Source organism: Urocampus carinirostris, chromosome 15, assembly GCF_059441175.1.
Source record: "Urocampus carinirostris isolate Australia breed hairy pipefish chromosome 15, RoL_Ucar_1.0, whole genome shotgun sequence".
Classification (NCBI taxonomy): Eukaryota; Metazoa; Chordata; class Actinopteri; order Syngnathiformes; family Syngnathidae; genus Urocampus; species Urocampus carinirostris.
The window spans coordinates 35,877,408-35,903,193 of record NC_142363.1 but is presented as its reverse complement, the minus strand read 5'-3'; the positions used below and the strand labels follow the sequence as shown (position 1 = coordinate 35,903,193).

Sequence of the window (25,786 nt, the reverse complement as noted above, 5' to 3'; positions counted from 1 at the left end):
ATCAAAAATGTAAATCTATCAATCATAAAATCAATAAACGAAGCCATCATTTGCCTAGGCTGCACTTGCGTGAAAAGGACAGTGTGTATTATCTGACCACTAGAGGTCCCTGTGTTGTATAGTGCAACCCCAAAAAACTGCAAACTACAGGAACTCAGAAAAAAATGAGAAAAAGGAGAGAAAAGGGGGAAAAGAAACCAGGAAAAAAGAAACAAAAAGGAAAAGGACATTTGAGATGAGTCAGCGGACCAGCGTTTGACCTGAAGCATGTGAACGCCTGTGTGGACCAGCTGGCAGAGATGGGAAGCTGCGTCGCAGCCCTCATAGAGTTTCTGGACTAGTTTACAGGCTGGGGGCGTCGTTGCTGTCATGCACTTTCCGGACAAATTTTCAACATGTTACCTAGTGTTTACTATGTTTGTGTACTGTAATGCTAAATGTAATTCACCCTGGTCATCCTGAAAGGGGGATACCACTGTTATGTAAAATAAATGCAAATGGCTGGACCTACAAATACTTTAATTAGAAAGCCAGTATCATACTTTGCCTATATTAAAAATCACTATGTTTTTGATAAATTATTTTACCACTGGGAGGCTCTTAACAATACACAGTCCCTTTCTGGGGGCCACAAATGCTATAAAAAAAATCTCACGTGGGCCAGACTAGTATGTTTTAAAGAAAGAGAGAAGGAAAAAAAGAGAGAGAGGGAGGGAAAGCGAGAGTGATACACAAATTGGGAGAACAAGGGAGACAGAGTAACTGAGAGAAAAAGAGAGAGCAGAATAGAGATATGAATGGATAAATAACGAGAGAAATAAAGACAAAAAGAAAGAAATAAAGAGCGAAAGAAAAAGAGAAAGATAAAAAGAATGAGAGAAGTGAAACGACAGAGAAAGAAAGAGAGTAAAAGAGTGAGCAGGGGGAAAAGTGAGACAAAGTGAGGTGAAAGAGGGATCAAAAAAGGGGAGAGAAAAGAGAGGGTGAGAAAGAAAGAGAAAAATAGAAAGAAAGAAAGACCTATTACAGCGTAAATTACAGAAAGAGGAAATAGAAAGAGAAAAGATAAAGAATTGGAGGGTGAGAGAGGAATAGAGAAAAAGAGAGAGTGAACAGGGGAAAGAGAGGGAGAAAAATATAAAAAAGAAGAAAGTGAGAGAGAAATAGGGAAAGACAACCGCAATTGTTTTGCAAGTGTTAACTGGCTTGGGTGACATCCGGTGGAAATATTTAAAACTACAGCTCATTTTCCTCTTGCACTTCTCTCACTGTTGTCTTGGGGGCCAGTTTGACACCCGTGCTTCATCATATTAAGGCGGGGGCCTCAAATTGTAAACAGACAGGCAAACTCTAGGGTTCTGGCCAGGTGATCTTTAGCTCTGGAAGCTCCCACTTGGACTCCAAGCTCCACAGCCCTGGACCACCTTCCCTACTCCTCCAACTGGCAGACCTGGTCCTGGACCGTGTCTCTCCTTTGCTTTGGATCAGATCTTGTCCATTGCTGGAAATGGGTGGACCCTTATCCCTGGCATCTTTACAGTCCTACACTTTGCCATTACCAAAGACAAAATTCATGACAAACAACAAAATAAACGACAAAATACACAAAAAAAAAACAAAATAAACTACACGACACACTAAATACCATAATTAAAAAATGAACAAACGAATAAATAAATGAGTTGCATCGATGTCATCTACTTAAATGTTATGCGATTTATTGATGTGTTGATTTCTTCTGTAGCTCCCTAGTTCTAAGTTTTTCGAAATACTGTGTTTGCGTTTCGTAGAAAAGCTAGCGAGTGGCGTAGCGTTAGCACCCTTTATTGTACGTTCCAGTTGCAGAATCTTCCCGTTGTCATGGCAAGTTAAAGAAAAGAGAAGAAGAAGAATAAATAGATTTGACAACTGCTGATAATATTTGTCAAAGAGTAGCACATAACAAAGGAAACCTCTTAACTTGGTAAAACAGAATCGCCAAGAACTGCAAAGCTTTTTTCTTATTACTCTTGAAAAGTCCTGCGTTGGTTTGGTCCGTATTCCCAGAAAAGAAGAAAGCCTTTAAGGGGCGTGGCCAAGAATGGTTTGGTCCGTATTCTCAGGGCAAAAAAACTTTTAAAAGAAAGGGGGGGGGGGGCGGGGGGGCGTGGCCAATCAGGCCCCACAGTGTCCAATCCCGTCTTTCGAAAAAAAATGCCGAAGAGCTCAACTTAAATTCTGCAGAGTTCTTCTAGGACACACATGTCAAACATACAGCCCGCGGGCTAGATCCGGCCCGTTGGGTGACTTTAACCGGCCCACCATCAATTTTTGAATATGTTGAAAAAAAGAAGAAAGTCTCTAGGTCACTTTTATCAAAAGTGACATGTTGTTTCAATAAATGAAAACCTAATGCCTTCTCTGGCAGAGCAGCGTTGAGTTTGAATAGCAGGTGAGTTGGTTCAGGCATAAAACTGCATTTGCAACAATTTCTAATGAGAAACCATCAAATGCTAACGTGCTAGCACTTGCCTGGAAATTTTGCTAGCAGACATTAGTAATGTGGTGGAGCCCTTTCACTCTGGAGCGCTCGGGACGGAGTTGAATTCAGCCAGTAAATATGGCGAAAGCCGCCATTTTTGAGTATTCCGAGTATTCCCAGCTCGGTGTGTTCAAGATCGATACGGAAACCGTGTGTTACTCTCTTTTGACGATTTGTTGCGTTCAAATCGAAAAAAATCAAACCGATCAAATCGTTCCAAGTATTCTCAGCTCCGAGTGATCGGGATAGATCGGAAACATCTAGCGTACGTTAGTCAAACATTTCTAAAACTTACCTTATTTTCGGGACTACAAGGCACAACTATAAAACTCAAAATTCTTGGGAATTCCAAAGTGCGCCTTGTAATTATAAACTGGAAATTTGGTCAATAAAATTAAATCTTTACGAGTGAATCAAGTTAATTTAATCATAACCATTCCATCCATTTGGTCCCTTCAGGGAAATTCGTTTTCACCAACTGTACCGGGTGTACAGTCCGTGCTGTTGCAGCAGAGCGTGTGCCAAAATTTAGCTGTAAAACCTGTTTGACTGATGTTTATGTACTATGAAATTTACATTTTTTAAGTATAAATGCAAGCTTCGCTTTTGAAGTATGTTCAATTTCATGCACCTCTTAACCAGTCCGGTGCCCCTTATACGTGAAAATTGATCACAAAGGACTATTTTTGGGGTGGGTGAACCTTATAATCATGTGTGCGTCATTGTCTGGAAATTGCGGCAATTCCATATTTGTGTATGATGCTCTTTTTTATCTAAAAAGAGGAACTCATCAAAGTTTGGGTGTGCGTCATCCACAAGGTTTTTCTGTATTATGGTAACGGGACTCGAACCCGGGTCAAACTCTAGCCACTGGATTGCTAATGACATCGATAATGTGCTAAAAGGTATTTGGGTATGATGTCACAGTACTAGTGATGAACGTCAACTGGTCGCATGTTACAGAGATGATGAATTCCATGCTATTCTTCTATCATTGCCCATTGTTACATTGCCATTGTAACTTGTGAAGGTAACATTTGTCTATGGTACTGTGATTAAAAATTGTGTGTCAATGAAATCAAACCTAATGCCTTTTCGTATGCCCAGTGGTTAGAAAAATCGATGCCTTTACCGCCGCGCACTGGGTTCAATTCCTGCCGCTTCTGACCGCAAAGTTTTAGGTGAGAAAAAGGGAAAACAGATTTTCTACAGATTTAAAAAAACAAAACAAAATGGTGGCCGCTGTTTTGGGAACAATCCCAAAAGTATTTTGTGTCCTAGCGGAGCTCTTTAGCATTCGCGCAGTAAACCCGAAGATCTCTGTCCTTAGGATTAGGGTTAGAGATCTTTGCTCAGGGATATGGTCACAGGGTTAGAGTTAGGGTTAGAGGTCCATGGTTAGGGGTAGGGTTGGAGTAAGGATTAGGGTTAGAGATCTATGCTTAGGGGTATGGTCACAGGGTTAGAGTTAGGGTTGGAGGCCTTTGGTTAGGGGTAGGGTTGGAGTAAGGATTAGGGTTAGAGATCTATGCTTAGGGGTATGGTCACAGGGTTAGAGTTAGGGTTACAGGTCTTTGGTTAGGGGTAGGGTTACAGTGATAGAGTAATGATTTGGGTTAGATCTACAGTATGGTTAGAGGTATATGGTTAGGGGTAGGGCAAGACATTGAACCCCTAATCTCCCCGAAAATCAGCAAAGCGCCTTGGAAGGCTGTGGACGCCAATCGGTGTGTTAGTGTGCATGTGAATGGGTAAGTGTGAAGAACATTTTAAAGCGCCTTGGGAGGTCTTCAGAGACTTAAAAAGTGTTACGTAAATGCAGACCATTGACCATTCACAAAGGAAAATGGGAATAAACAATCTGGCACTAAAAAACAAAACAGATTTTTCCTTTTTTTAAAGTAGTCATTTGTTATATACATTTCCATTTTTATTTGTTTGGTGAGCCGGATAAAAAAGCCTGCCGGGGCTGTATGTGACTCACGTGCCATTGCTGCCCACCTCTGGTTTAGAGGATTTGAGTTGCAGGGTGTAGGGTTTGTAGGTTGCGGTTACAGGGGTAGGGTTTGATAGTTAGGGTTAGAGGTTTAGGGTGAGCCACTCCCAAAAAAAACTGCTTCAGCACCATCTTCAGTCATACAGTCATTCCCTTTAGATAAATAGATCTGTATAGGTTAGAAAAATAAGCCTGGACAGCTGGTCCTTCGATAAGGCACTTTGAGCTGCTTTTTGTCTCTGGCTTTCCACAAAACGCGCAGCGTAAAAACCAAACCACGCCACACAACAAAAGCCAGAAACCCCTAAAATAGAGGTCCAGGGAAGTAGTAATCCTCACCCATAGGAGTCTTATTCAGGCTAGAAAAGTTTTATCCAAGAACTGGTTTCCTTGCCAGTCCGTAGAGAACAGGGAGCAAAGCTAGAACTGGTATGAACGGTCCAAGACCTCCATGTAGTCGGGCATGGTCGTGAGCCGCGTGCCCGGCTCGCCCGCCCCTCCTGCCCCGGTCTGGCTAGAAGCCACCTGAAGCTGCCCGTCCTGCGGGTGAGGGTAGCGGGGTGGTGGCCTGGCGTACCTGTCCGGCAGGTCCCGGAAGTCCACGGGGTGGAGTCTAAAGAGGCAGTCCACCAGCTCCACTTTGGGGGTAGGACCCTGGCTGTCAATGACCGTTGGGCACAGGACGCCGTTCTGGTGGAGGGTCGGCGCTAGCGGTCCCACTGCCTCGGTTACAGTATTGATGGGGGACGAGGTCACCCGGAGGCTCCATTCCTGTTCTTTCTCTGCCGGGGAGCGGTATCGGCTGGCCACCTCCCCTTCCGGTTCATCGGGGTCATGGCTTTTGGCCATTGAGATGGTATCGTAGACGTGGTTATGTTGCGGCGGCGGCTCGACCTGGTTGTGGTGCTGATGGTGGTGATGGTGGGCTCCCTCGGTAAAGATCCCGCATTCCATTTGGATGCCGGCCAGGTCCACTTCACCCTGGCGGCGAAAAGGCAGTTTGTCCCGCCGCCTCAAAGTGTATGCGATCAAAGCCGCCCCCGCAAAGAACGCAGATACCAAAACAACCAAAAGGCTGAGAACCAGGACAGAGAGCGGGATGGAGTCCTTTCCAGCCGGGATAAACGGTCCCGGCTCCAGGAAGGGGCCCTCCGACGCATGTATTCCAACACTCTCAGCCACAGTGGAGGTGACTGCCGGCTCTTCCGGTTCGTTCTGGGTCTCCAAGTCTGGGCACAGGTTCTCCATGGAAAGCGAGCGCAAGTCCACGCCTTTGAATTTTTCCGGAGAGTGGCACACCACCTCTCCCACCACCACCACCGCGCTGAGTCCCTCCAGCCAACGCTTTAGTGGCGCCACTTCGCAGATGCACTCCCACGGATTCTGTTGCAGGTCCACCTGGAGAGAAGGGACATCGGTTAGCTTCATGCCCAAACAGGTCAAGGACAGTATTGCGGCACAGATTCCAGTTCTATTCAATTCAAATGTATTCGCCCTCACCAGACCTTGTTGTGACTGAAGTAAAAGTTTAAAGGTGGTCTATATGTACCCCCCACATTCAATGAACAGCATTACACAATCAGATTTTAAGTTTGGCTGAGAATAGAAACGAGAGAAACAAGCTTAGGCCAGCTCAATATTGACTCAGTCATTTGCCAGGTGGAACAGCTGTCTTCTTGGCACCATTCCATGTGCACTTGGACCCAAATTCTGGCATTTGGACCTGTCAATCAACTCAAAACTAGAACAAACAGTAGCGTGCCACCCACACTGGAGGAAGAAGGTGCAGTCAATATATGGTGACGTGTAGCGTTAGCAATTTCGGTATTGTGCATCCTCCCCTTTCCCTTCACAGAACAGAGACTTGGTGACATCAGCCATACTTTTGATACTCAATAAAACCATCTTCAAACTGATGACACTGAGTCCCCTTGCCTTGATTGCCAGCTTGCCTGGCTGTGGTCTGTCCGGAGTGACCTGGGACATCTCTTCACACCCACCAACAATGCACAACATGACCAAAAAGACAAGATCCTGGATACGAGTGGCTGAAATTTCCTGTTCAGGGAATGCTGACACTTAAAGGAAGACTTGTTTCAGTATGGCGACCAGGAACACAGTCTACAATCAGGACTGGAATGCAAGGGCAAAAAGAAGGTTGCTCAGGCGATGGTTTTGCTTTTCTTTGGATGTTTGTTTGCCTCGATGCTTGTCGAAATCTCTAGCGGATTGTGACCCACAAAAAAAGCGTGAGGAAATGACTCGCGTCGCCGCCTCCGCATCTCCGTGAATATTCATGAAGCGATTAGCGCTCTACGTTTTTCTTTCAGTCACTGCAGCGGAGGCTGTCTTTGTTTTGGACGCCTTTGCGTTCGGCAGTCCTGACTTCCCATGCTTTGGGCTGGAGTGATCCTGCCCTCTTTTGTCACCAAAACATGTCGTTCCGTCGACATTGGGGTCCTTCGCAACGGGAGGAGAATTTTGCCGGCATTTCAGAGTGGGTGTCGAGGTTTAATCCGGTTCCTGACGGCGGTAAAGACTTTTAAGCCGGCCACGCTTGTGATTGTCACAACGGGTGGCCTTTAAATGCCTGCGCACAAACGGCAACAGCCACTGAGATGCCTAAAAACCACCCGGGCAACCGCTGAGACGCCCATGGAACACCAACTTGACTGGCGGACTCTTTTTTTAACCCCCTGAGGTTCCGTCGGTGCACCGGTGGGACGCCGGACTGTTTATAAACAAATATGTGTCGGTACGATATCATGAAATATGTCATGCCACATATCATCGGAAAGGTCTATCTCTTAGGATTCAAGATATGACAGTTTCAACCATATCCTCTTCACAGAAACATCGCCATCAGTCTGAAATAAGAGACCCCTAAACTATAAAGCCGGCATAGCTTACCAATCACATCCCTGGTTGTCAGTTCACGAGATGATTCTCTGCAACTATATACTCGTTACATTCAGGATCATCCACAGAATCCGACCGTGTAAACTATTGACTCCAAATCAAACGAAAAAGCTAACAGATAAAAACAAATTAAAGAAAAGCATATTTATTTCGCTGGACGGTCCTTGTTGTAATCTGATGGTTTCGCTCCAAAACTCTTTAGAAATAAACAGACTTGTGAAATGATTCAGGATGTGGTAGTTAGCGCCTGATCTTTTGATTGACATCACTCACCGCCAATAGCAAGCTTTTTTTCTCTCGGCCCACCGTCTGCATTAGCCTATACGGGCCTGTTTGAATAAAGGGAGACAGCCTCCTGTAGTTCCGAATATATTCAGCCGGTAGTAACCAAATCCAATGATGATGGATGCATTGGTTAGCAAGTAAAAAAATTCTACCTAATTTGATGCCATTTTCCGTGGGTGTATTCAATTAAAAAATGAACAGCACGAGACAATCTGTGAGTCATTTTTACACACCAATATTGCGTGCAAGTGTGCACCATCATTGATTGACTTCTGGAAAGAGAGGTCAAACATTTACAACTCTTTTACAATGTCCCCAAAAATTGGCCAAAGAAAAACACACATTTGCAAAGGTGTTGTAAACCAGTAGTCTCCAAATGGCCACTTTTGGAAACACCTGGACTTAAAAAAATGTGTAATATACTATGTTGAGTTTTTCAAACACTGATCAAATTTGAACCGATAGCAGGTAAAACTTAATGCTATTGCCTCACCTGTGTTCCAGCTAAGATGCCCATTCTACATGTGCAGGCATTTAATTGTAAAATTAAGGGGAGAATAAAAAACTATTTCTGTGCATTGAAGGATTTTATGCATTTGACTATAAAGGATTTTATACGATTGAATACAAATTACATTTGATGCAAAAGATATTCACTGACTGGGCTGTGGTGCGAGGTCAGGGCACCCTGGTGGAAAATGTTGTTTACAGGAACGGCGGGAACGGGACGTACGGCTGATAAGATAACCGGCTTCTTCGGCTCGGTTCACTAAAAGGAACCGGCTCCTTTGGGTCCAAAACGGCTCTTCAGGTTGTTTTTGCTTCTTTAATCCCAACATGACCAAATATTATGTAAAATTATGCACAAAATGACTTAAAGGAAGGTGGGAATAGAACAAAAAGGAAAAAAATACCAAAATGAAAAAGTAGTGAAAAGCTGAGAAAAAAAGAAACAAAAGGAAGATAAAAAAAGAAGGAACATTTTAGAAAAAGAAGCCAGAACAAAAGAAAAGAAAGAAATGTAGGAAAAAAGTAAACAGAGAACAAAAAGAAAAAAGCAACAGCTCGGAAAAAATAAACACAATGAGATTTTTTTTATGGAATTTTTTTTAAAAAGTGGAAAAAAAACACAGAAAAAAGAAGAAAAAGTTTGTTGCATTCAAATAATTTCCAATGATATCAAGTGAATCTTGTTGCCAACATTGTACTTCCACTCAAAAATGTAATTAAGTACAGTTTTGTATCTTACAACCGACTAAATAAGCCCCCAAAAATGTTAATATTATGCGATAAAAAAAATCAGGAAATAAAAAGAAATGGATATCTTGTGAAAGAATTGTAAGAACAAACGACGTTTGTAGGCCGTACAACCTTTGCAATCGTACATGAGTCAATTCATTCACAAGAGAAAAATCATTTTGCATTGCCGGAAACTCAGCAAAATGTCACTTGATGTCAAGTTTTGGACATGTTTGATAATGAATTATCTTGCCACACTTGGGATTGCTGTTGCTCACTGTTGTTTGAAGCGCTGCTCACCGACTTTGTGTGAACGCTCAGATCCGTAAGGAAAATTACAGGGAACATTGCTTTGGGTATGTCTTGGATTGGGATTTTAGACCAATTTTACAGGAACGTTAAGGGATTAACCCTGATTTCCCCCAAACAGAAACGAACGAGCTGTTTCCTCAGACAGTCTGCTTTCCAGAGTCTGTTTTCTTTCAACTACTTTATGTCATCTGATCAAGCACAAACATCTCAAGTCGTGAAAATAAGACAAGTCTTGGCCACCAGGGTCTGTCTTGCTTGTACTTAAGCGTGTTTGTGATAAACAAGCACCCGTGAGCCGACACTTTGAGTGACGCGGCGGCTCGCCAGACTCTCTTGGCATCGTCTTTCGCGAGTTACTCCGCTACCTCCTCACTTCCCACGGCTCGTCTTGAAAAACAAGACTTAAACTACCATTTTTTTTTCTTTTTGACGCCTTAGCTTTCCTGTCCAATCCAAGATGTACCCAGAATACTGTTCTTGAACTGTTTGGAGACGCATTTACTCTCTTCTAAAGGGGAACACTCAATGTTGCAAGTACTACTAACCAGGGTTGGGTAGGATTACTTGAACTGGATTACTTTCAATTACTTTTGGATGACTCCGATACCAAATATGCTAATAAAAGACAAAAGAAACTAGATATGAATAAAATGATGACTCACAACACGTGGTAAGCTTTATCTCCTGGCTTTGATCTCTTTGATCTCCGGAAAAACTAACATAAAATGCGACGGAAACAAAATGAAAATGAATCCAAACAGCTTGCCGACATCATTTTTGCCCTTCCATGTATTCCGTTACTCCCCAAGCCTGCACCAAAATGTTGTCATTTTATTCATATTTAGTTTCTTTTGTCTTTTATTAGCATATTTTGTATTGGAGTAATCCAAAAGTCATTGAAAGTAATCCAGTTAAAGTAACCCCACCCAACCCTGCTACATTGAGTCATCTGAGTTGGAACACACAGAAGGAGAAGGATTTTATTCCCGCCGGAATTTGTTTTTGTAATCAAATGCCTGAGTGTAGCATGGGCATCTTAGCTGGAAAACAGGTGAGACCGTAGCTTGAAGCCTTACCTACTACCTTGTCAAATTTGACAACAATCTGAAATACTAAACATTGTATTTTACACATTTTTCCAAGCGTAGGTCTAGGTGTTTCCAAGAGTGGCTATTTGGAGATGACCAGTTTACAGTTCTAAAACCTCCGAGCCTGTGCATTTCATTTTGGCCTCTTTTTTTAGACCTTTTTTAAGAGTCGTAAATGTTTGACTCATTTTTCCAGAAGTCAACCCATGTTTGTGCACACTTATGGTGCGTAAAATGAATCACAAGTGGCGTTAAGCATGTTAATTTTCGGGTTGAATACACAATGTATCTGCGTATTGTTTCCAAAAGTGGCCATTTGGAGAAGACCAGTTTACAGCTCTAAAACCTCTGCAACTGTGTATCCTACTTTGGCTTTTTTTTTAGTCATTGTGCAAGAGATGTAAATGTTTGACTTCCCTTTTTCTATGATTGTGCACACTTGCGCATAGAAATTGTGGTTACAGTTGCTGTTCTGTTCTGAATTTCATTGTATCGCAAACACGTGACCCACCTGCACCAAGCCCGTCAGGTGTTCCAGGACGCCCTCCATGGGCAGATGCTGCAGGTGGTTATTCCTTAGGTTGAGGCGAGCGAGCTTAACCCTGGAAAAAAGGCCCAACGGAAGACTTCTCAGAAGATTGGCGTTGAGGAACAAGAGCTGCAGGGAAGGCATGGAGTCCAGGGTGCCTGGGTCTATCTGCCGGATCTCATTGTACTCAAAGTAAAGGTACCTGAAGAGGAGGAGAGAGACAGCTCAGCAGGGGCCAAAGGATACCAGCTAAAATCACAAATCCTCAAAATTGGCTCGCGTACACAATCGTCAACGTGAAAGTTGACGGAATAACTACAAGCAAATATTGAGACTCATCTGCCGAGGACACTTGCTTCCCCATCATATACCAATGATCCAAACCAAATGGGGTCTTCTCTTGGTCAGATCACCACTGAATACCACCAAGCCTCATGGAGCCACTTGCATGCAAAAACTAACCGTTCAAAAATGCCTGTAACCTCATTTCTATGGTCGCCATTGGGCGACATGACTGACTATCGGTATACCGCCAAGACCAAGACCACGGACGTTCTGTCCATTGATCTAAAAAACATCCAATTATGCTGTACCTAAGATTCTGCAGCCCAAGGAACATGTCGGCGCTGAGCCTCTCCAGGTTGTTCCCGTTGAGGTAGAGGCTCCTCAAACTGCCCAAGCTGGAAAAGGCGCCCTCTTGCAGGTAGGAAATGCGGTTGCTCCCCAGGTGCAGTAGGTCCAGGCTGGAAAAGTTCCAGAAGTCAGTCCGGTAAATCCTCTTGATCAAGTTCCCGCTCAGGTAAAGCTTGCGCCCGTTGAGCGGCCTCGGCATCAACTGCGACATGTTGACGAAGCCGTTCTCCTTGCAGTTGACTGTCAGGCCCAAGTCGCTGATGTGTAGGCTGCAGGTGCACCCCAGCGGGCAGATGATGGGGATAGGCGGCCGGGTCTGGTAGCCGGCTACGGGGGGATTCTGGTTAGGGGTGCGTGATGTTGGCGGTGTCCTGGAGGGGCGAGGCCTCTTTGTGGGCTTTGGCAACCTCTCACGGTCCCTGCGTTCCGTCGAAGATGTGGAGGAGGTTTGAGTGTTCTGACGGGAGCCGTAGACCATGGACGAAGGTTTGGTCGGCCTTACTCGCCCTAGGTGGGGTTTGGATTTGGAGTTAGGGGGCAGGTGTTGCTTGCCCCCAAAAGCTCCACCTCCTTCCACTTGCAGGTCTTTATCCGGAAGAGCCGCACAAAGTTCCTTGCGAGGTATCTCCCTCAAATCCTTGCCGTGAAGGTGGAAGGGGTACTCACAGGTCACGTCCCCCACCACTGCCGTGTAGGGGATCTGACCAAGCCACTGCTGCAGCTCCACCACCTCACAGCCGCAGTTCCAGGGGTTCTCTTCCAGCTGGATCTCCATAAGGGTGCGACCGACATACTCCAGGGTTCCGGCGTACGCCAGACTCTTTAGACGGTTCCCCCGTAGGTCCAGATGAGTCAGTGACACGGATCTGGAGAACAAGAAGGGCACAGGTCATAAATGGCTACCGGGACACCTGACCACGCATCTCTTAGTCGACACTAAAGCTGAGTGGAGGCGCAGTAGCAATGGGCTTCTCGTGATCAAAGTCTGGAAAAGACTTACTGCCGGCATGTCGGACTCCTGCAGCGGATGATCCTAAGGAATTCTCAGAAACATTCAAGCCTTTGCTACAAATAAGATACAATTTTTCAGATCTACGCCAATGGTGTCGCTCAAAGACAGCGGGACTGCGCTCTGACAGGGTTTACAATTGTAACCAGTCCTAAACTAGTAAAACGGAGGGATCATGGGGACATAATTCAAACCAAAGACCACTTGGTCGAAGCTTTCTTGAGGCGCTACGCAATTAAGAAAGGACAATGACTAGCGTCAGTGTTTTTCTTCTCCCTAAAAGAAGAAAGTGCTACATTGCTGTCATAAAATTGAGTATTACTTTATCACAGAACTCATCAAATGTGTCGAGGATATTGTCTTTATCATGCTGGCTGATGGTCTCTCTGGAACTCTTTGGAGAAGCAACATTTCTGACACATTTTCAGAGTATTAAACCCTCCCCCCATTTTGCTCAGAAAACAGGTCGGCAGAGAAGCAACGGCAGGCATTTAAAAAATATCCCCCCTAACGCACTACAAAACAATCACTCAGGATCAGCTTCTTAAAAAATGGCCGAGGATCATCTTTGATGAGACGCTGGCGACGCCGGATAATCGTCCTTCCAAATAAATAAATAAATCAATGAGGACTTAACACCTCCTACGCCGTGGACTAATCCCTTTGACGATCGAGCCTTCGCCGGAAGCGAAAAACCGCAGAACGAGGCGGCTCACCTGAAGAGATGGGCGGGCAAGACCGGGATAAGGTTGTCGTTGAGGATCAAGACCCGAAGCTTGTCCAGGAACCGCAAGACCCCGCCGTCGATGCGCTTGATCACGTTGTAGTCGGCCTGTCGACACAAAAGGGTGTCTAAGGTTGAGACACCCTTAGACCGTCCTCCTGAAGCAAAACGGAACCTGCGGGGCGCGGCCGCCTACCTGCAGGTACTCCAGAGCCTCCAAGCCTGCAAAGGTGTCGTTCCTGAAGACCTCCAGCTTGTTCTCGTGAAGGTACAGCCGGCGTAGCTTGGCCAGGCCGTGGAAGGCGCCCACTCGGATGTCTTGCAGGGCATTGTTGCCCAGGTTGAGGGACACGGCGTTGTTCAGGTGCTGGAAGCCGTTGCTATAGAGACGCCGAAAGGAGTTCCTCTGCAGGTTGAGCTTGAAGGGGCGGAGCCACGACTGCGAAACCTGATCCAGACATTTTATCTTTTGTACATTTTTCAGTGTTATTTGTTGTTGTCATTTTGCGTTCTTTTCTGAGAGTTTTTTGGCTTGTTTTTCAGTTGTTTTTGCTCAATGTTTAGTGTTTTTTTTTTGGTAGTCTTGTGTGTTTTTATTTTATTTTTTTGGTTGTTCAGTCATTTTTTTGGTCCCTTTTCTGTCTTAATTGGGCGTTTTTTGTTTGATTTTTAGGGGACTTTTCTTAGTAGTTTTCATTTCTTTTTCAGTTGTTTTGGGGTAAAAAAAAATTTTTTTTTTTTTTTTGCGGTCATTTGGTTGGTACATTTGTCAATAGTTTTTCTGTCCTTTTTCAGCAGTTTTTTGTCTGGGTGTGAGCTTGAAGGGGTTGAACCAAGACCGTGACACCTGAATAAGGTACTCATGTTTTTGTAGATATTTTGCAGTTGTGTTTTGGTCAATGTCTAGTATTATTTTTTTGGGTCGTTTTTTTTGGGTTACAAATTTCAGTAGTTTTTCGGTTTCAGTCTTTTTTTTGTCGTTTGTCTGTCCTTTTGGGCCTTTTTTTGTCTTTTGGTTGGTTAATTTGAGTAGTTTTTGGTTGTTTTTCAGTGTTTTTTTGGTTTTTTTTGATATTTTTTTCTGGGGGGGGATTTTTCAGTAGGTCTCTGTTGTTTTTCTGGCATTTTTTGGGTCATTTTTTGGTGTTTTTTTTTTTTTGAGGGGGTGTTTGCTTGGTAGTTTTTTAGTTGTTTTTCGTCATTTTTTGTTTGAGCTTGACTGGACGGAGCCACTGCTAAAATACCTGAACGAGGCTTTCAAGCTTGGGCTCTGGTTGGCCCGGCTAGCTTGGAGGCTAGCTTAGCACCAGTTTGACGATGGTTTTAGCGTGCAACTTAATCCAATTTTTAGTTCCACCATAAATGCACACGCGTCATCTTTTATGTTCATTCAGGGGTCTCCAACTTGCTGCACCTAGTTTGGAACCCTCGCATTTATATGAAAGTCAAAGTACTCGATTGGCCCCAGAGCTGAGGGTTTGAGACTCCTCTTTTAATTGGATGAGCTCCTTTCTCCCAATGAGCACATTCATATTAAACGTAAAGAATGCATTTAATAGGTGTAAATTTGAAGACGGAGGGCCTTGTTTACCTGGCTGGCCTGGGTGAAGCCCCGCCCATCGGAGCGCACCTGTTATCAGTCATTGTTGTTTTGGCTGCGTTTTTAAAGTCGCAGTGTTTAAAAGAGACGTCTTCAAGGTGGTGCCCCCTAAGATCACCCGAGAAGCCAAAGTCTCGTCTCATCTCATCTCATTAGCTTCACTTTTTATCCTCAGTAGGGTCGCGGGGGTGCTGGAGCCCATCCCAGCAATCATCGGGCAGTGGGCAGGGGACACCCTGAACTGGTTGCCAGCCAATCGCAGGGCACACAGGGACAGACAACTCGCTCGCTCATTCACACCTAGGAACAATTTGGACCGGCCAATCCACCTGAAAATGCATGTCTTTGGAACGTGGGAGGAAACCGGAGTGCCCGGAGAAAACCCACGCAAGCACGGGGAGAACATACAAACTCCGCACAGGAACTCCGGTAGCTGGATTTGAACCCACACAGAAGGTTCCCGAGACCTTAGAATTGTGCCGCACACGCGCTAACCACTGCGCTGCCGTGCTGCCCAGAAGCCGTAGGGTTCTAAAACTATATCATTGTGATATTGGATTTTACTGATGTCATGTTTAGTGGTTATTGTTAGGGTTGTTGTTGTTACATACAACCTAGTAATAAGATAGTAGTAACATGTTGATATTGAAATGGTTATTCAACCGGTGGCTTGTTAAAGGGTTGACGACCTCCGCTTTCAATCTTAAAGTCTGAAATGAACAGCAATAGGTGTGAATTTTTTACCTGGCTGGCGTTGGTGAAGCCCCGCCCATCGCAGTTGACGTGCAGCACGCCTTCTTTGACATGGCAGTCGCAGGGTTGGAAGCAGGGTTGGTCCACGTCCTCCTCCGAGTCGTCCACCATGGGCGTGTGCGTGGAGACCGGGGTGGGGGTATGGCGCGAAGCCCGGGACGTGCCCGCCACGCCGTACCCCAGCGCTAACGCCACCGCTAGGGCCACCCACCGCATCCTGCTCAGCGAGCTGGGAAGGCGGTGTGCCGGCTTGCCGGCGGATTCCGGTCCTGCATCTCTGGAAGCAGAACGCAAACCATTGACACCGATGACCCAGTCTGGTATCTATTTAGGGAGAATGGGTGGAATTTGTACAGTTATTTACTTTTCCAGTTTTGCTATTTGGCAGATTTTTATGTAGGCTCTCTCTCTTCCTCCTATCTTTGTCTCTGGATCTTACCTTATTTGGTCACTCACTTCCTGACTTAATTTTCTTTGCCACAGCATTGGTCACTTGATTACCTTCCGATCAAGACTGTTGGGTCTAAAACGACCACTGAAGTGTGGGAGAGCTAAAAAAGATTGGCTAACCGTAGAAGGAAATTCAGGCAAAGACTTGTTTTGTATTTTTGCAACTGCAGATGGAGTAGGGAGCTTTCAACTCGCTGGACAAACTCCTTCTGAAAACCTCCCCCCTTCTGCGCTGTGTTTTATTGCAGTCACAAGTGTAGAATATTTGAGACAAGGAGAAAAAGACCATCCCCCCTGGACAGCTGTGGGGGTGGTGAGAAACAAAGACAGGAAGACTAGGTATCGCCAAAAGGGAACATGAAACTGTTTTAGAAATACACACCTTTGAGCAAATACGTTGAAGCATACTTTACAAAGACTCTCCTTCTTTACTACTTAACCACTCCGTCCCCTTGGCTCTGTGCTGGTTCATTGCCTCCCTCGTCATGTTTTAAGTACTCTCATCACAGCTTTGTTGTTATTCCCTTGTCTGACCTTCCCGGTCAAGAGTACCGCCTGCCAAACCCTTGGACTATCGAGTTTACCGGCCCACCGACCCTTCGACTGCATCTCTGACCATGATTGTTGCCCGGCCCCTGATTTACTGTGTATTTCACCCTGTCAGGATAAAAATTTGCAATTGCGCTAATCTGTTTCTGCGCTGTGCTTCTGCATCACCTCCATTGCCAGGCGGAACCTCATCGGTTTGCAATAGTGACAGGTGGGTCCAAACACCCATCCCTGTCCCTACTTAGCCTCACCCGTTCATAAGGACATTTTGGAGAGCACCCAATGTCAGGGTATTTTTCATTTTCCACCATCACCTTTTACCAGTCCATCCTGCTTTCCAAGGTTTGTTTTTTCTAAATGATTTTAACAGTTTTATTGTCGTTTTTTTTACTATTTGTTACTTTGTTGATGATTTGTTATTGAATGCCATCTGTTTTTGAGCACCTTGCCTTTTACCGCCTCCTGCATTTGGGTTCACCACCAACTCAATATCAAATTGATATTACTTAGTAATTTGTGGCTAAACGACACTGTTCTGCCCCCCGTAAATTCTGTTCTGTAGTTGATAGAAATTGTGTTTCTGTAGTGCATTGGTTTGCACATTTGCCCAAAACATGAAAAGTCCCTGGTTCGGAACCAGGTGGAAACTTCTGTTGGCCTGGAGAGGGTTGGGCGCCACCAGGCTGTTCTCGCCCAAGTCACACCGCAGGAAATGGTGCCCCTACCAACCTTGCGCTTCAGGGATCCAAGTAGATATAATTTACGTTTTGACCACTAGGTGGAAGCATGAATTTTTGTTCGCCCGGAGAAAAATGCCATATGTCTCATAACTCACAGGGCGGCAGCCTTTCCAGCAGCTCAGTGTTTTTGTGATTTATTGTTTTAAGTGTCTGCTTCTATTTTTGGTGCGTTTATTCGGGGAATCAACTCCTTGCCCTGAAGAAATCTCGTGCCGGCGTGATGAGGGGGCCCTATCGTGGATGCAGAGCCGGAGCTAGCTAAGTGGCTAGCGGCGTTATAAGTCTTCGGTGCCGTCCGTAATCATGGGAAATGGGAACCGATGAACTGGCTGTGCTGGTGAAAAACATCAAAGCGTACAGGGAGTGCAGTTTGCTGTGTTTTACGGAAACGTGGCTCACGTCCAGCATCCCGGACGCTAACGTGGAGCTACTTGGCTTCAGCGCTGTTAGGACAGACAGAGACACAATAGCCTCCGGGAAGCGGAGAGGAGGCGGACTCGCTATCTACGTGAACACGAGGTGGTGTAACCCTGGGCACAAAGATTTCCATCTGCTGCAGGGACGTCGAACTTTTGGCCTAGCGTGTGACGTCATCCACTCCGCTGTTGCTAAACTACAACACAGCACCCCGAGGCCATCCTGTTAATCTGTTAATAAACCACAAAAGGATACTGCTGAAAGTGTGAATTCTCCTACGGGGATGAATAAAGTATCTATCTAGTTTTCCACGTCAGCGACAATATGCTGTCTGACTGAATGACTTGGTAAATTTATGTCGGTTCACATTTAATGTCATACACCGATGATAAAAATATGCTTTTGTTTTATTTACAGTTTCACTCTCTTGCCAAGGAGTGATATCATTAAAGTAGCAAGTGCGCTTGTTCCCAGCTCTTCAGGAGAGTTTGGCTTCATGTTTATTTGCATATAACAGTCTGGACGCCATGTTGTTGGTTTGCATGACGTGGCAAAGCTTGCCCAGGTCTTCTCATTTTTTGCCTGTTGTATTTGCAGCTTCAATGAGTGCACTTATTCAAAGCAGGGAAGGTAAACATGTTGCCCTCAGAAGGATTTTTCAGATTGGGCTTCCTCTCTAGGGCAAAACAAAAGCTTCATGAATATATTCATGCTTTGTGGAAAGGTCACGCGTGTGTTGTTTTCATGTACGCCATCTAAAGCAATCATCGACTGATTCAGTTTACGTTTTCAACAAAAACGTTACAAATATTCCACCTAAAATGTGGTTTTCACTTGACCACTCCTTCACAATTTTGGGGGCTGCGTAAGATGATACTGTTTTTTATATCAGACACCTGCAATAATGGCACGTTGATATTTTGACCACTAAACTTGACTGCCATTGGTTGTTTTGACTAATGTGCACCGGCATCGGCGAATCATGTCGCTGTTCTTTGTTTTCCACGCTCTTTGGGGACGGTTCTACTTTTTGGTACCTCAGAGATTTCAGGAAAAGGTTTAGGGAAGGACTTTTAGAACAGCCTTTTATCCTTATTAAGTGTTTGTTAAACCTCAAACTCAACAATTGGTCCTTCGAGCCGGATGTACATCTTGAGGGTTCTGGACTTTCCATCCTGTTGTCACTGCAAGTTCAAAATCATCGCTATTTTCTCATGGTGTTAAACTATAAACACAACAATTGTTTTTTCAAGCCGGATATTATACATCTTAAGGGTTTTATACTGCGGTTTTTGGACTTTCGAGTGGTGAGATTGTTGGTCTAATCAGAGGCTGGAGATGAACTCTTTCTCAAGGGTTTTTAATTGGCAGAATATTCTGGACATAGAAAATACATTATTCTGGCATTAGTGTGTCAGTGACATTTGGAAGCAAGCTTTTTATAATTTTTATAGGCGTTAAACTTATGCGAGGTTTCTGCTATCACCTATTTTGACAGTAGACATTTGCAAGTTGTATCATTTCCTCGTCATTTAGAAAAATTGACCACAGTGGTGCCACTCGTTTTGAGTGCCTCCGCTGTGCACTGACGCTTGTTGAACTTTCAGTGTTTACCAAAGTTTTCTATCCTTCGATCTATCTACCTTGGTCATATCCCTGGAGAGGGGTGACACATACAAAAAACAAAGAAAAGAAAATCACACACAAATTTTTTGGACCTTGGCCAACCCAAATGACCAAACACCCACAAGTCGGTCATGCTTTTGTCCCTCCGGATGAAACGGGACACCAGAAAGCGGCCATGTCACTCGGGTCAGGGTGACACAACACGCTCTTCTGTCCGACAGCTTTCACTGGTTTACCCCTGCCGCATCATACAGGTGCCCTGCTCATCCCTTGGAACGCGTCCAAACATCCCAACATCCTTTCACAACACCTCTCCACTCATTCCTATCACCAACAAGAGCATTTAGACCTTTTTCCTGCAGTGTACTCATAACACCATCCATCCACCTCAATGGCGGCCTTCCTCTTGGTCTCCTTCCATTGACTTCTGCTCTGTAGATCCTCTTCAACATTCGCTCCTCATCCATCCTCTCCATGTGTCCAAACCAACCGAGTACTCTCTTATGCACACTCTTGCACAGTATCACTACTACTCCAGTTCTGTCTCTCAAGTTTTCTAAAGCTAATATAGATACTTTATTCATCCCCGTAGGGAAATTCACACTTATATATTTCATCTACACTATGGTCTTCAATTGCAAGCCACAAGAGTGGTGTTCAGGAGCAGAAAAAATCTCGCGGTGAAATAGCCTATGGGCTGACTCCAAAAGTCTTTGTTTGGCCATATCTTCAGTGGACATGTGAGACCATTTGGCATACAGTTGCAGAATCTTGCAAAACATTTTTCAGAAACCGTCCAAAACATCCATCTATCCATCTATCTATTGTCTTCTGCTTATCCGGGAAGCCCAGCCCAGACGTCCCTATCCCAAGCCACCTCCTCCAGCTCATCCAACGGGATCCTGAGGCCAGCTTAGAGACATAGTCTCTCCAGCGTGTCCTGGGTCGCCCCAGGGGCCTCCTGCCAGGGGGACATGCCCGGAACACTTCCCGAGGGAGGCGTCCAGGAAACATCCTTATCAGATGCCCGAGCCACCTCAACTGGCTCCTCTCAATGCGGAGGTGCAGTGGCTCTACACAGAGTCCCTCCCGGATGACTGAGCTTCTCCCCTCATCTCTAAGGGAGAACCCAGACACCCTGCGGAGGAAATTAATTTTAGCCACTTGTATCCGGGATCCTGTTCTTTCGGTCATAACCCAAAGTTCATGACCATAGGTGAGGGTAGGAACGTAGATCGACCGGTAGATCGAGAGCTTTGCCTTTCGGCTCAGCTCCCTCATCACCACGGCGGACCGGTACAGGGTCCGAATGACGGCAGACGCTGCACCAACGCGTCTGTCGATCTCCCGTTCTATTCTACCCTCACTCGTGAACAAGACCCCAAGATACTTCAACTCCTCCACTTGGGGGAAGATCTCATCCCCAACCTGGAGGGAGCATGCCACCCTTTTCCGGCTGAGTACCATCGTCTCTGATTTAGAGGTGCTGATCTTCATCTGTCCAAAACAAGTTCACGATAACCTGCCTTCCTCACTGAACTATGACGCCCTCCCGACTCTGGGAATTCAGTTTTAATTTAAACATGTCTCGCTTTACTGATTTCGACTTAATCCCCAGGTTCAGGTCAGAGTGATCGGAATCATGTTGAATTTGTTCTCATTTTTAACGAAATCGCGACAGCCTTTCCAATTTTGCCACTCTGGAGACCAGCTCGCCGTGCCATGCGGGGATTTCCCAAACCTTCAGATTACTGATGTCAAAGATGGAACAAAGTTGTGGCCTTCCATTTTTTGTATTCCATTTAAGGCGGCGGCGTCAGCCGAATTCAAAGGCGACTTTTGAAATCGGAGCTTTCCTCTTTTACGAGCGCTGACTTGCATTTTGTCGAGCGCGGATAAGAGTTTCGGCTCGGGTTTGAGGCTCACCGAGCGGACCCTCGGTTTTCCTTCTGGTACGGCTTTGAGGGCGAGTTCTGGCCTGCTGGGGAAATGAGCGATGGACGCCAGCATCATATTCCTGTCACATAACTCCGCTGTCTAGCTATCAGCCCTCCCTCCCTGAGCGCATCCCCCCTCACGTCCTCTCATAGCAGCCTGGGGTTGGTCGGCTCCTGCACACTCCAGACATCTGCACTATCGGGCATCAACAACTCAAAGATCCTCCTGGATATCCCCCCCCCCCATTCACACACACACACATATACACACATCGTCGGAATAGAAAGGCACAGACCATCTTTTCTCCCGATCCGGTGCTGCAACCGAAAACCGTACTCGAAGACCATCTGCGATCAAAGGAAATCCTTTGCAGTTTTCACAGATTCCCCAAGACCCCTTTCTCATGTTGCACATCACGCGTGTAGGCTATAGCGTTCGAAAAGCTTGAAAAAAAACAGAAATACTCACCGCCCGAGAAAGGAAGAGTTAAGGAAAAAAAGCAGGAAAAGGTCGGGGATCCGACTTCTACGGGCCGACTGTCGACATGTCGCTCACGTTCAGCCGCATCTCCCGCATGCCTCCCCTCTAAAAGCTCCCTCCTTTGGCCTCCCCCCGCTCCTCGCTTCCCTCGCTAGCTCCTGTGGAGGCGGTGAGGATGGGTGATGCTAATGGGTGGGGGGGAGAGACACACGTGAATATACTGCAATGAGGAAGAGGATAGAAAAGGAGGGAGGGAAAGATGCAGAAAGCTTTTGGCTGAAAGAGCCGCACCACCACCAAATTGGCGCTAAAAAACACAGGGAGAATAAGAAGATAATGAGAATGATAAGCCAGTGGCTGCAGAACCAGAAAAATAGAATGGAATAGAAAACCCCGTCCCTCCACCGACGTCCACTTGTTTGCCTGGACTAAAATGTGGCTAAAAAGAATTGATTTGTCTTCTCAAATAGCAAATGTGGTGTCACCACCAGCTACCTTTGGCCGATTGGCTATCCGATGGTCGCAAGGCACGGAATACCAGCACCTACTCCCAGGCCCCCAAAAGTTTCAGGTCCCGGATTCCGACATTACCTAACGTTCCTCTGAGTGGGCAACTTTTGACACGCCCTATGGTTCCCCACAGACCCACCGTTGCCCAAACACCCACCATTGCGCACCGTTTGCCCAGGGATAATTCTTGACCGACGCATCTCAGCCTCATGTCTGGAAACGGCGACGGCTCGCTGCACACGTTGCCATGGCGACGCTCGCCATCTGCCTCGGTGGCAGCCATGCTTTTTGCCGTTTATTTCGCCGATGACGCCGATGTCTTTACCGGTGGATCGGGAGCTCAGCATCTGTGACACTATGAATAGAATAGTCTTTGTTTTCGTTGGTATCAACGTTGAGAAACATTGTATCCAATGAGATTAAACGTGGCATTCCTGGGTGAACATGGAAGAAAGACTTTAAAGAGAAAAAAAGAGAAAAGACTGTCGGGATAAATAGGATTTTATACATTTGACTATAAAGGATTTTATATGATTGAATACAAGTTACATTTATTGAGTTTAATGCTGTAGTTATTTACTGACTGTGCCTTTATTCAATGAACAGTGAAAGTTCAGGGCAGGAATGAGTGGTGGAAGAATATTGTTTACAGAACGGGACGTACTGCTGATAAGATAATCAGCACATCCAGACGGAGGACGGCAGGCGTTGTTTTAAGAACAAGGCCCTGATTTAAAGAAACGCTCTGTGTTGTTTTGAGTACCCCAGACTCTTCTGCGAGATGGTAGAGCCCAGGGGGCTTCATTGGCGCGCCCATGGGAGGAGTCGGCGCAAAATTGAGCGGGGGAGAAGATGGCCAATAAGAAGAGAGCTAAAGAACTTCGGGAGAGGGCTTCCCAGAGACTCCAACGACGCTAATTCGTCCGTTTTCGATGGAGTACACTTAGTTTAATTGTTAATGAAATTAAATCTTCCCTCGTGTGAAAATGTCGGCTTTCCTGTTCATCTTTTCCATCAAGAAACGAGCGTGCATACATCGTTGGGTGAATGTAAGTTGTGTTTGGTTAATGGAGTCAGATAACTAATTCGAACAATTTGATAAACGCTACATTTTGATATAAATTCCCAACAGTAGTTACCACGATGTGTTGGATGGACCCAAACATGGAACGAAAGAGATAGGGTCCAACCCCACTAGGGGGACGTTAATTTAAACAGCATCAACAAAAAGGGGACCGGGATAGTAGAATAGGAGAACTTGAGAGGGAAAGTTGACTTGGGAATACGGTTGAAGTGGCATATCTAAGGACGGGGAGACAAAACTTGAGAGGGGATCTTGGGGTGAAGAACATTTTGAAAAGGAGACCTGGGATTTACTTTGAAGAAGATGGTTGGAGTGGCACATCTTGGGGTGGAGAAACTGGAACGGTGGGGGAATTGAAGGAGGAGGGGCGCGGGAGACGAAGGTTGTGGTTTTAGAGTGAAAGTCTTTTGGAATCAAAGAGATTCAGCAAAGTGAGGTGGGAGCCTCGGGTATTCATAGTACAGGTCGCTAATTGTGTCATTGGAAACGCCCAGGGGAGAGGAAAAGTGGACTAGAAAATGGGATAAACGGCCATCTTTTGAAGAAAAGAAGCACTGCAGGCACCAAACCATGACAGAATGGTGCAATGACAATTCATAGCAACAAAAACAATCCCAAATAACTCACAAGATATATATTTCCTGTTTAGGATGGTGTTGGCCCTGGGGAATAAACTGTCTCTATAACCTTTTGTCCTTGTTTCAAGGGCAATTAGCACCTATCAGTGGGCAACACGTTGAAGAGGTGATGGCAGAGGGGATAAAAGTCATTCAAAATGTTGACGGCTCGGTTGCGGTATCCCGAGCCAACAATGTCCTCTGGGCAGAGAGCAGCCAATGATCTTCTGAGCTGTGCTGTTGACTATGTGTTTCCCGTCCGCTGCCTTCGGTATGCCGAGGAGGAGGAAAAGATGGCGCCTCGTGATAGGCCGGCATCCGGTCCTCCAGGACGCTTAAGTTAGTAACTGAATTCATCCATCCATCCATCCATTATCTGCACTGCTTATCCTCAGTAGGGTTGCGGGGGTGCTGGAGCCCATCCCAGTGATCTTCAGGCAGTGGGCAGGGGACACCCTAAACTGGTTGCCAGCCAGTGACAGGACACACAGGGACAGACAACTCGCTTGCTCATTCACACCTAGGGACAACTTGGACCGGCCAATCAACCTGACATGCATGATTTTGGAATGTGGGTGGAAACCCACGCAAGCACGGGGAGAACATGCAAACTCCACACAGGAGGTTCGATGTCATGACCTCAGAACTGTGCCGCACACGCGCTAACCACTGCCTCACCGTGCTGCCCTTTATAGTTATTGGGGAAGTAAGTACTTCCTTTGTTATATGTCAAAGAATTTGGCATTTTTTGAGCGAATATAAAACACTGCGTTGACTTGCAGAGATGGAAATTCCCTACTCTTTTTAAAGAAAAGGCTTTTTAGCTCAGCTCACTAAAAAGAGTCGGCTCCTTCGGGTCCTAAATGGCTCTTACTTGAAGTTACTTGGCGATTCATTTGGTCTTCAGTAATTTCAGGGGTAGCTAAATTCACTTTTGAGATAAAGTGACGACAGTAGTGAAGGATTTTATATTTTGTACGATTAAATACATGTTACATTTATCGAGTGCAATGAGGATTTTGCGAATGTTTTGTTTAGTTCTGTTGATAACAGGACTCTGACGCAGAAGGCCAGACGCACAAGGACAGACATCCCATCGCTCTTCTCCGAGATGGTGGGGCCACGTGGGGCCTTTTCTCATGGGAGAAGCCGACATGCTAGCTTGGGAGAAAGGCGAGGGCAGAGGAAGAACTTGAGAAGAACTTCAGAAGATCGAGAAAGGCAGAAGAACTTGAGAAGATCGAGGAAGAACGAGAGAAAAGGTTGAACGAAGACTCGAGCGACAATAATTCGGCTAATTCGATGGAACTCACTTAGTTTATTACCGTAAATTCCGGACTATAAGCCGCTACTTTTTTCCCCCAAACGTTCAACCCTGCGGCTTATTCAGTGATGCGGCTAATTTATGTAACTTTTCTAACAGCCGCCAGTGGCACTCGACTACAAAAGGTAAAATTTAGACCGGTGGAATATATGCGCCGAGGAAGACTGCAACTGCTTAGCTTGTGCACAAATTAGATTAGCGTAGAAATATCCTCACCATGCACAAGGCACATGACGCTGATGGAAAGTGGAGTAAAGGTGAGACGTGTTTGTGGATGCAGCGGACAATAGTGGATATATATTTTTCCCACCCTTACCTTTGGAAATATAATTTGTTTTTCCTTGGATTATTTTCAACGGGACCCGGACTCTGCAGGTCTGCATCAAACCTTAAGTACCGATATCATTTTCCGTTCTTTGTGCCGGCTGTGATTTTTGGACGGT

At 45.5% G+C, this 25,786-nt stretch overlaps 1 protein-coding gene across 1 annotated transcript; it reads right to left on the bottom strand.

Moving 5' to 3' along the window:
* Window positions 1-1,808: 1,808 nt before the first annotated feature.
* LOC148352258 (SLIT and NTRK-like protein 3) lies at window positions 1,809-22,056 on the bottom strand. Its single transcript, XM_088354592.1, has 7 exons — window positions 21,797-22,056; window positions 15,600-15,885; window positions 13,452-13,703; window positions 13,248-13,363; window positions 11,483-12,388; window positions 10,872-11,091; window positions 1,809-5,915 (listed from the first exon to the last, which is right to left on the bottom strand). Exons 2-7 carry the CDS (start codon window positions 15,822-15,824, stop codon window positions 4,938-4,940), a joined length of 2,697 nt encoding a protein of 898 aa, XP_088210718.1. The 5' UTR covers window positions 15,825-15,885; window positions 21,797-22,056; the 3' UTR covers window positions 1,809-4,937.
* Between the last annotated feature and the right edge of the window lie 3,730 nt (window positions 22,057-25,786).